The sequence below is a fragment of the Bombina bombina genome, chromosome 7 (genome assembly GCF_027579735.1).
Source record: "Bombina bombina isolate aBomBom1 chromosome 7, aBomBom1.pri, whole genome shotgun sequence".
NCBI classification, from domain to species: Eukaryota; Metazoa; Chordata; class Amphibia; order Anura; family Bombinatoridae; genus Bombina; species Bombina bombina.
In genome coordinates this window covers 463,588,656-463,600,727 of record NC_069505.1, presented here as the reverse complement: position 1 = coordinate 463,600,727, position 12,072 = coordinate 463,588,656, and the positions used below count along the sequence as shown (strand labels likewise).

At 39.1% G+C, this 12,072-nt stretch overlaps 1 protein-coding gene across 1 annotated transcript in view; it reads right to left on the bottom strand.

Moving 5' to 3' along the window:
• LOC128666736 (myb-related transcription factor, partner of profilin-like) overlaps positions 1–4,024 on the bottom strand; it is a 93,784-nt gene extending 89,760 nt beyond the window's left edge. Inside the window, exons 1-3 of the mRNA XM_053721490.1 lie at positions 3,907–4,024; positions 2,779–2,905; positions 2,411–2,524 (exon numbers count right to left, since the gene is read on the bottom strand). Of these exons, the coding sequence (XP_053577465.1) occupies positions 2,411–2,524; positions 2,779–2,905; positions 3,907–3,981 (316 nt within the window). The 5' untranslated portion in view covers positions 3,982–4,024. The remainder of the gene's footprint in view (positions 1–2,410; positions 2,525–2,778; positions 2,906–3,906) is intronic.
• Positions 4,025–12,072: the final 8,048 nt, after the last annotated feature.

The following is a 12,072-nucleotide window of genomic DNA, read 5'->3' as shown; positions in this document are numbered from 1 at the left end:
AATAAACTCTCAGTGCTAATGTATGTTAGCTACTAATAGCTAGCTTTCTCTGCATTCATGTGATGTCTAATAATAATCTCTCAGCGCTAATGTATGTTAGTTACTAATAGCTAGCTGTCTCTGCATTCATGTGATGTCTAATAATAAACTCTCAGTGCTAATGTATGTTAGCTACTAATAGCTCACTGTCTCTGCATTCATGTGATGTCTAATCATAAACTCTCAGTGCTAATGTATGTTAGCTACTAATAGCTAGCTTTCTCTGCATTCATGTGATGTCTAATAATAAACTCTCAGTGCTAATGTATGTTAGCTACTAATAGCTAGCTTTCTCTGCATTCATGTGATGTCTAATAATAATCTCTCAGCGCTAATGTATGTTAGTTACTAATAGTTAGCTTTCTCTGCATTCATGTGATGTCTAATAATAAACTCTCAGCACTAATGTATGTTAGCTACTAATAGCTAGCTTTCTCTGCATTCATGTGATGTCTAATCATAAACTCTCAGTGCTAATGTATGTTAGTTACTAATAACTAGCTTTCTCTGCATTCATGTGATGTCTAATAATAATCTCTCAGCGCTAATGTATGTTAGCTACTAATAGCTAGCTTTCTCTGCATTCATGTGATGTCTAATCATAAACTCTCAGTGCTAATGTATGTTAGCTACTAATAGCTAGCTTTCTCTGCATTCATGTGATCTCTAATAATAATCTCTCAGTGCTAATGTATGTTAGTTACTAATAGCTAGCTTTCTCTGCATTCATGTGATGTCTAATCATAAACTCTCAGTGCTAATATGTTAGCTACTAATAAGCTAGCTTTCTCTGCATTTATGTGATGTCTAATAATAAACTCTCAGTGCTAATGTATGTTAGCTACTAATAGCTAGCTTTCTCTGCATTCATGTGATGTCTAATAATAATCTCTCAGTGCTAATGTATGTTAGCTACTAATAGCTAGCTGTCTCTGCATTCATGTGATGTCTAATAATAAACTCTCAGTGCTAATGTATGTTAGCTAGTAATAGCTCGCTGTCTCTGCATTCATGTGATGTCTAATCATAAACTCTCAGTGCTAATGTATGGTAGCTACTAATAGCTAGCTTTCTCTGCATTCATGTGATGTCTAATCATAAACTCTCAGTGCTAATGTATGTTAGTTACTAATAGTTAGCTTTCTCTGCATTCATGTGATGTCTAATAATAAACTCTCAGCACTAATGTATGTTAGCTACTAATAGCTAGCTTTCTCTGCATTCATGTGATGTCTAATCATAAACTCTCAGTACTAATGTATGTTAGCTACTAATAGCTAGCTTGTCTCTGCATTCATGAACCCATGGAGTAAATAGTAAACGGACACTTAAAAAGTTTCATTACTTGAATAATGGTAATTACTGTATGTTGTTTCATGTGAAGGGCAGTGATTGTTTCAGTGTATTCTTCTTTCTATCCCTTTCTCTGTCCCTTCCTTCTTTCTTTCCCTCCTCCCTACCTTGCTCCCTTCTTTCACTCCTTTCTTTCCCACCCTTCTTTCCTTCCCACCTTTTCTCCTCTCCCTCCACACTTTTCTCTTTCTCTCTCTCTCTCTCCCTCTCTTCTTTCTTTCCTTTTCCTCCCTTTTTTCTCCCCCCCTTTCTTTTCTCTCAGGGAGAAAATTGTATGAGATGCATGCAATTCAACCCACCTGTATGCAAGTGCTTTGCTAGCCCATTTTCCTTTGAATTGTTATGAAAAAAAAACATTTACACACTGCCCCCAAACATATTATGGGGAAAAAAAAGGCCTAAAACCTTTGGGGGGTCAGCAGAATTTTGAGTGCCTTGGGCAGCACAAAACCTTAATACGCCACTGCATGACACTAATAATTGGCATTGCATGTACGAGATATCCTGGAAACATCACATGACACTAATAATTGGCATTGCATGTACGAGACCAGTGAGTGCTAGCCTTTGGGGAACTATATGTAATGCTAAGCAAGCTTTATAAGCAGCATATGTGCGTATCTGCAAAAACCCGGTTGTGTTTTCCTTAGGAGGTTATGTTGTTCCACAGCGGGGAATTAATCCTGCACCTAGTAAGCAAGGAGCACGAACGCAAAGCAATTACAGCATTTAATTCTTGTGTTTGCCTCACGTTAAATTTGCTTGTGGCGTATAAGGCTGTAGGTTGTGTAGACACTTGTACTCCCCGATTGTCTCTGCTCACAAAGTGCCGGCACTTCCAGCAGGCGCAACTGAATAATCGCACTTTTAAATGAGCATTTTACACAAATTAAATATGACCATCAGCATATTTGCTTCAAATTCGAAAACGCTGGAAAAAAATTTTTTACACAGAATTTCTGAGTGATTAATACTGGGACACAAGTTATACACATGCTCTACATAAATCATTTCTCACCTATAATGGTATTTACAGGATTCTCCGTTTCCTCGGGATGCGAATGGCTCGTCACGCACGGCTCCTCCCCTCGTTCTATCTTAGATACAAGAGCAGGTTTCACTTTTATATGTCCTGTTAATATAAAAACCATGAACTATTATTATATCTTGCCACATTACTAGTGAATTATTTTACCTAGCGAAACGCATCTAATTTTGTAATGGTATCGAAAAATATGAGAACAAAACCAGTTTTATTGAAAATATAACAAACATTTGGAAAAAATCAAAGGCTGAAAGTACAGAAGTATCTTGAACGGTAACATGTAAAGACTAGACAAGGTCTGACGCGTTTCACTTGGTAAAAAAATACTCATATTTTAGTACCTAGAGAGCGAAGGGTCTGGTAATTCTCCATCATCACAATCTTGTAGAGTGTTCGCTCTTCTTCTAGTAAACAGTCCCACTCTTCCTCAGAGAAGTAGACAGCAATGTCATCAAACTCAAAACGCTTCTATTAAAAAATAAATAATTATATATACTGCATATATTTCTCATTTGATAAATGAGCGACCTAATATTAAACACCAATCATACAGGTTAAACACTGTTGTTATAACTATTTTATCCTACAGGGAATGAATGTATGTCCATATCAGATATGTGGATACTAGTTGATAAAGACAATTCCTACAACCCTATTGGTGATAAAGAACCAAACTCCACAAAAATAAAAAATGACAAGTAGGTTTTGTGTCTTCAGACCTTGTTTTATGTAGTTCTTCTATCAGCCCTAAACTCACATCAGATCAGACCCCTGGCCCTGCAGCCCCTCTGTCAGTCACATACACACATCAGATCAGACCCCTGGTCCTGCAGCCCCTCTGTCAGTCACATACACACATCAGATCAGACCCCTAGCCCTGCAGCCCCTCTGTCAGTCACATACAGACATCAAACCAGACCCCTAGCCCTGCAGCCCCTCTGTCAGTCACATACACACATCAGATCAGACCCCTAGCCCTGCAGCCCCTCTGTCAGTCACATACAGACATCAAACCAGACCCCTAGCCCTGCAGCCCCTCTGTCAGTCACATACACACATCAGATCAAACCCCTGGCTCTGCAGCTGCTGCATGTGGGCATTCAGAAAATAACCCTCCTGCCATGCACAGCAAGTGGCCTATGATGGTAAGAGCAGGTGAGTGGTGCTTTACTACATCTCTATATAAACAGAGCTAAAGCATTGATGGTAACTACAATTTAAGCACAATTATGCTTTTAGGGTTAGGTTAATTATAACATTAATAGCAATTTAAAACCACTTCAGAAGAAAACAAGGAGAGAGCGGTACGTACGGTCTATCAAAACTGGTCTAGTCTGGCGCTTAAGTTAATATAAATGTATCAACCCCTCGTAGCCAATCAGACAAGACACATAACATCAGTTATGAAGACGGCCTGTATTTCTATCACTATGGCAGGAACCCTACAGCGCAAACCTTCTTCTACAAACCTCTATCGTATTGTGCTGAAGTTCCAACTTGACTGTTTTATTCCAGATGTTTTCAGCGATCTGTATCACCTCCATACGTCATCAGTGAAATATTCCCATCCCCAAAGCGGACTTCTGGTGCCTGAGGGGGGGTTTGATCTTGTGACGTTCCAGCACCACTCTGTGATGAGAGGGACAGATATGTGATTGACAGAAGCACCTGTCTGCCGGTGTCACTTGAGCGCAAGGTGCAGCATTGACATGGGGGGGGGTCTGGGAGGTACAGCGGGAAACTGGGAATGAATGACACCCCGCACAATTCAGGAAGGCTGGGAGTTAGATGCGAGTGTCTGAGGAATTTCTAGACATTGCAGCGGAAGACACAGAGCTAAGAGATCAGGATAATAAAAGTGTCTGAATCACTTTATTTAACAAATGTATTTCACATGTAAAAAAAAAACAACTTGCGTTAAGAAAAAGGTTAAAAATAATTGGCTAGATTACGAGTTTTGCGTTATGAGTAAAAAAGCAGCGTTATGGGTTATAACGCTGCTTTTTCACTATCGCTGTTATTACGAGTCTTGTAGGTACAGCTGTCCTGCACACTTTTTTTGGCCGTACCGCAAATTAACTTACGCAATTTTCGTAAAGTCTTTTTTCAATGGGACTTCCATAGCGCTGGTATTACAAGCTTTTTTTTTTTAGGCCAAAAAGTGAGCGGTACAGCCTATCCAGCAAGATTCCTAACGCATTCTAAAGTCAGTAGTTATGAGTTTTACGCTACAACGCTGTAGCATAAAACTCATAACTAAAGTGCTAAAAAGTACACTAACACCGATAAACTACCTATTAACCCCTAAACCGAGGCCCTCCCGCATCACAAACACTAAAATAAATTATTAACCCCTAATCTGCCGCTACCAACATCCCCGCCACTATAACATATTAATCCCTAAACCGCTGCACTCCCGCCTTGCAAACACTAGTTAAATATTATTAACCCCCTAATCTGCCGCCCCTAACATCGCCGCCACCTACCTACATTTATTAACCCCTAATCTGCCGTCCCCAATGTTGCCGCCACTATATTAATATTATCAACCCCTAAACCTAAGTCTAACCCTAACACTAACACCCCCTAACTTAAATATAATTAAAATAAATCTAAATAAAAATTCTTATCATTAACTAAATAATTCCTATTTAAAACTAAATACTTACCTATAAAATAAACCCTAAGTTAGCTACACTATAACTAATAGTTACATTGTATCTAGCTTAGGGTTTATTTTTATTTTACAGGCAAGTTTGTATTTATTTTAACTAGGTAGAATAGTTATTAAATAGTTATTAACTATTTACTAACAAATTTACCTGTAAAATAAAAACTAACCTTAGTTACACTAACACCTAACCTTACAGTACAATTAAATAAATTACCTAAATTAAATACAATTAACTAAATAAAATACAAATACCTAAATTACAAAAAACAAACAAACACTAAATTACACAAAATAAAAAACAAATTTCAAGATATTTAAAGGGACAGTCTAGGCCAAAATAAACTTTTATGATTCAGATAGAGCATATAATTTTAAACAATTTTCCAATTTACTTTTATCACCAATTTTGCTTTGTTCTCTTGGTATTCTTAGTTGAAAGCTTAACCTGGGAGGTTCATATGCTAATTTCTTAGACCTTGAAGACCACCTCTTTTCAGAATGCATTTTAACAGTTTTTCACCACTAGACGGTTGTTAGTTCACGTATTTCATATAGATAACACTGTGCTCGTACACGTGAAGTAATCTGGGAGCAGGCACTGATTGATTAAACTGCAAGTCTGTCAAAAGAGCTGAAATAAGGGGCAGTCTGCAGAGGCTTAGATACAAGATAATCACAGAGGTTAAAAGTATATTAATATAACTGTGTTGGTTATGCAAAACTGGGGAATGGGCAATAAAGGGATTATCTATCTTTTAAAACAATAACAATTCTGGTGTAGACTGTCCCTTTAAATTAATTACAACTAATCTAATAGCCCCCCCAAAAAAAAAATAAAAAAAACCTAGCCTATACTAAACTACCAATAGCCCTTAAAAGGGTCTCTTGCGGGGCATTGCCCCAAATAAATCAGCTCTTTTACATGTAAAAAAAATATAAACAACCCCCAACAGTAAAACCCACCACCCACACAACCAACCCCCAAATAAAACCCTAACTAAAAAAAACTAAGCTCCCCATTGCCCTGAAAAGGGAATTTGGATGGGCATTGCCCTCAAAAGGGCATTTAGTTCTATTGCTGCCCAAACCCTAACCTAAAAATAAAACCCACCCAATAAACCCTTAAAAAAAAGCCTAACACTAACCCTTGAAGATCCACTTACAGTTTTGAAGAGCCGACATCCATCCTCAACGAAGCTGGGAGAAGTCCTCAACGAAGCGGCAATAAGTTCTCAACGAAGCTGGGAGAAGTCTTCATCCAAGCCGTGATAAGTGGTCCTTCAGACGGGCATCTATCTTCATCCATCCGGCGCGGAGCGGGTCCATCTTCAAGACATCCGGCGCGGAGCATCCTCTTCTTCCGACTACCCGACGAATGAAGGTTCCTTCAAGTGACATCATCCAAGATGGCATCCCTTAGATTCCGATTGGTTGATAGAATTCTATCAGCCAATCGGAATTAAGGTTGAAAAAATCCTATTGGCTGATGCAATCAGCCAATAGGATTGAGCTCGCATTCTATTGGCTGCTCCAATCAGCCAATAGAATGCGAGCTCAATCCTATTGGCTGATAGGATTGGCTGATAGAATTCTATCAGCCAATCGGAATCTAAGGGACGCCATCTTGGATGACGTCACTTAAAGGAACCTTCATTCATCGGGTAGTCGTCGGAAGAAGAGGATGCTCCGCACCGGATGTCTTGAAGATGGACCTGCTCCGCACCGGATGGATGAAGATAGAAGAGGACGACTGCCCGTCTGGAGGACCACTTCTCCCGGCTTGGATAAAGACATAAACCGGCTTCGTTGAGGACTTTTTGCCACTTCGTTGAGGATGGATGTCGGCTCTTCAAAACTGTAAGTGGATCTTCAGGGGTTAGTGTTAGGTTTTTTTAAGCTTTTATTGGGTGGGTTTTATTTTTAGGTTAGGGTTTGGGCAACAAAAGAGCTAAATGCCCTTTTAAAGGGCAATGCCCATCCAAATGCCTTTTTCAGGGCAATGGGGAGCTTAGTTTTTTTTAGTTAGGGTTTTATTTGGGGGGTTGGTTGTGTGGGTGGTGGATTTTACTGTTGGGGGGTTGTTTGTATTTTTTTTTACAGGTAAAAGAGCTGATTTCTTTGGGGCAATGCCCCGCAAAAGGCCCTTTTAAGGGCTATTGGTAGTTTAGTTTAGGCTAGGGTTTTTTTTTATTTTGGGGGGGCTTTTTATATTTTGATAGGGCTATTAGATTAAGTGTAATTAGTTTAAATATCTGATAAATTTTTTTTAATTTTTTTTAATTTAGTGTTCGTTTGTTTTTGTAATTTAGGTATTTGTATTTAATTTTGTTAATTGTATTTAATTTAGGTAATTTATTTAATTGTAGTGTAGTGTTAGGTGTTAGTGTAACTTAGGTTAGGTTTTATTTTACAGGTAAATTTGTATTTATTTTAGCTAGGTAGTTAGTAAATAGTTAATAACTATTTAGTAACTATTCTACCTAGTTAAAATAAATACAAACTTGCCTGTAAAATAAAAATAAACCCTAAGCTAGCTACAATGTAACTATTAGTTATATTGTAGCTAGCTTAGGGTTTATTTTATAGGTAAGTATTTAGTTTCAAATAGGAATTATTTAGTTCATGATAGGAATTTTTATTTAGATTTATTTTAATTATATTTAAGTTAGTGGGTGTTAGGGTTAGACTTAGGTTTAGGGGTTAATAACTTTAGTTTAGTGACGGCGACGTTGGGGCGGCAGATTAGGGGTTAATAATATTTATCTAGTGTTTGCGAGGCGGGAGTGCAGCGGTTTAGGGGTTAATATTATAGTGGCAGCGATGTCCAGAGTGGCAGATTAGGGGTTAATCAATATAGGTAGGTGGTGGCGACATTGGGGGCAGCAGATTAGGGGTTAATACGTGTAAGATTAGGGGTGTTTAGACTCGGAGTTCATGTTAGGGTGTTAGGTGTAAACATAAATGTAGTTTCCCCATAGAAATCAATGGGGCTGCATTACGGAGCTTTACGGCTCTCCCCATTGATGTCTATGGGGAAATCGTGCACGAGCGCATAAAACCAGCTCACCGTTGACTTAAGCAGCGCTGGTATTGGAGTGCGGTATGGAGCTCAATTTTGCTCTACGCTCACTTCTTGCCTGTTAACGCAGGGTTTGTATAAACCTGTAATACCAGCGCTGTAGGGAAGTGAGCGGTAACAATAACGTGCAAGTTAGCAATGCACCCCTCTTACCGCAAAACTCGTAATGTAGCCGAATATTTCCAGTTCATGATTCCCCCACAAAATATGCAGTGTGCAGCACATTTAATCCTTACATTCTGAAGCCCCCTGTGCTAAGACTCCACTTGTGTTTAAATATCACTTTCAGTGTGGAATACACACAAATCATAGGTTGTTTTTTTCAGTAAATCATACAGTCACTTCCTAGAAACAAATTCTATAAAAACTATCTAGAAATAACTTGATTTTAAAAGTACATTAAAACCCATTTTTTTCTTTCATGAATCAGATAGAGAATACAATTTTAAACAACATTCCAATTTACTTATTTTATCTAATTTGCTTCATTCATTAGATATCCTTTTTTTATAGAAATAACAGTGCACATGGGTGAGCCAATCACACGAGGCATCTATGTGAAGCCACCAATCAGCAGCTTCTGAGCCTATCTAGATATGCTTTTCAGCAAATGATATCAAGAGAACGAAGCAAATTAGCTAATAGAAGTAAATTAGAACGTTGTTTAAAATGTCCCACTGTTTCTAAATCATGAAAGAAAAAAAATTCAGTAAAATATATAGTCGCGTTGTTGTGCCCTTTCAGCTGGTGAACAAATGAAAAACAGGCATACTTGTGTATGCGCCTATCACTGACCATATTCTCTCTGCTGCAGCTCTGACTACATAATTAACCCTTTGCAAGGAGCTAAAAACCTAATAAAATAAAGGATAAATATAAATAAATCAAATAAACTTTTATCCATGGTTTCAAAAAACAGAATAATAATTGCAAATATTTAACGTGAGATCCTGAGTAATCAAAAGGGTTAAATTTCCTGCAGTGACACACAGTAATCACTTAAAGTGAAAGTAAATGTTTAGTTCCGCCAAAAACGCTATCGATAATACATCTCCCATAAGGGATAGTTCCTATACTTAGGAAATTTATATTTAATATTGTGTACTTTTGCTAGCTTCCTCCGCCCCCTGCTAGCTTCTGTGTTTACAAGTGTTAGAGGAAAGAGAGGTCCCACCCGCTCTATACATCATTAGCCGTGCACGCTCTTGTGAGCCCAATATTTTGTGCATGCGCAATGATACGAGCTCCACTCAGATACTAAACATTGAATCACTGGATTCATTGTTTAGTATGGGTGTGGCGATCGTATAATTTGTTTTTAAGCAGAGAATTCCCCGATGACTAACGAGCAAGCGAAATTTATTAAGTTCTAGAAAAGTATATTGTTTCAGTTGAGTTACGTCACTAAGGGATTTCCTTTGAAGTTCTAAATGCGCATGCGGCTATTGTGAACGCGCATAGGATCGTGGATGAACTTTAAGGATAGCCAAATGCGCATTTGAAAATGGCGGCGTAAATAGACGCCCATGGGGGACCAATGAAATTCTGATACAGCTGTTTCGTCACGACTGAAGGCAGATTTTTTTTATAATGCAGGCAGAGGAACGGCCAACAAGTATTGCGGCTTTGAGGGTAAATAAATGATGATAGATACAACTTAATAAAAAATGATGAATGAAAGTGATGTTCATTTTAATAGATTTATATAAGCATATCTAGTGATATACTCAACTTCACTTTCACTTTAAAGGGACACTGAACCCATTTTTTTTCTCTCCTGATTCAGATAGAGAAGGCAATTTTAAACAACTTTCTAATTTACTCCTATTATCATTTTTTCTTCGTTCTCTTGCTATCTTTATTTGAAAAAGAAGGCATCTAAGCTATTTTTTTGTTCAAACCCTGGACAGCACTTGTTTATTGGTGGTTGAATGTATCCACCAATCAGCAAGAACAACCCAGGTTGTTCACTAAAAATGGGCCGGCGTCTAAACTTACATTCTTGCTTTTCAAATAAAAATACCAATAGAATGAAGAAAATTTGAGAATAAGAGTAAATTATAAAAGTTGCTGCTCTATCTGAATCACGGAAGAAAAAATTTGGGTTCAGTGTCCCTTTAATCCATGTCACACAGATACAGAATAATCAAAGCTTTAAATAGCTGCAGGGAAACACAGCAAGGCTATCCATACCACACCAGAGCTAAAGGGTTAAATAACTGCACAAGCACACATGTAACATCTTAGTTACCCAGAACACACACTGCAATCAAAAGTAAACAGATTTTAGTTAACCAGAACTCATGGTAAGAAAATGGTTAAATAACTGCGGTGGCACTCAGCCAATATGTATTATATAGGTCTATCGCACCAGTTAACCCTTACCTGACACTGAGTGCTGCAGTACATTGATTAACCCATTCATGTCACACCCAGTAATATCACCAGCACCAGTTAACCCTTCCCTGACACTGATTGCTGCAGTACATTGATTAACCCATTCCTCACCCAGTGATATCACCAGCACCAGTTAACCCTTCCCTGACCCTGAGTGCTGCAGTACACTGATTAACCCATTCCTGTCTCACTCAGTGATATCACCAGCACCAGTTAACCCTTCCCTGACCCTGAGTGGTGCAGTACACTGATTAACCCATTCCTGTCTCACCCAGTGATATCACCAGCACCAGTTAACCCTTCCCTGACACTGAGTGGTGCAGTACACTGATTAACCCATTCCTGTCTCACCCAGTGATATCTCTAGCACCAGTAAACCCTTCCCTGACACTGAGTGCTGCAGTACACTGATTAACCCATTCATGTCTCTCAGGATTACATTGGATCGAGGTTCCGGTGGGTGGAGCCAGCACTGCTCGTGGATACTGAGCGTGGACGCCGAGAGCTCGACACGAACTACCCAGCCATCTGCCCGTTGTTGGAGGCCGGATTCTTCCCTAGGGCACCTGCATCTATCACAAGGTGCTGTTGGTAAGGAACTACGGAACAAGCTTGGTGGCTCGGTTGCTAGAGCCAGACCTACAAAGCAAGAGAGTAGGAGCCCCACAGAATTTCCCTAACATCAGAGAGGGACAAGCATACAGCAGTGATTGTGTGGGGTGAACAGAGCTGGAGATGGGGTTTTCCACGGCCAGATGCTGCTAACAGGCATGGAAACCTGTTGACCTACGGTGAAAAAACACAATTTATGCTTACCTGATAAATTTATTTCTCTTGTGGTGTATCCAGTCCACAGATCATCCATTAATTGTGGGATATTCTCCTTCCCAACAGGAAGTTGCAAGAGGACACCCACAGCAGAGCTGCTATATAGCTCCTCCCCTCACTGCCATATCCAGTCATTCGACCGAAACAAGCCGAGAAAGGAGAAACCATAGGGTGCAGTGGTGACTGTAGTTTAATCTAAAATTTTGACCTGCTTTAAAATGACAGGGCGGGCCGTGGACTGGATACACCACAAGAGAAATAAATTTATCAGGTAAGCATAAATTGTGTTTTCTCTTGTAAGGTGTATCCAGTCCACGGATCATCCATTACTTGTGGGATACCAATACCAAAGCTAAAGTACACGGATGAAGGGAGGGACAAGGCAGGTACTTAAACGGAAGGTACCACTGCCTGTAAAACCTTTCTCCCAAAAATAGCCTCCGAAGAAGCAAAAGTATCAAATTTGTAGAATTTGGAAAAAGTATGAAGCGAAGACCAAGTCGCCACCTTGCAAATCTGTTCAACAGAAGCCTCATTTTTAAAGGCCCAAGTGGAAGCCACAGCTCTAGTAGAATGAGCTGTAATCCTTTCAGGAGGCTGCTGTCCAGCAGTCTCATAGGCTAAGCGGATTATGCTTCTTAGCCAAAAAGAAAGAGA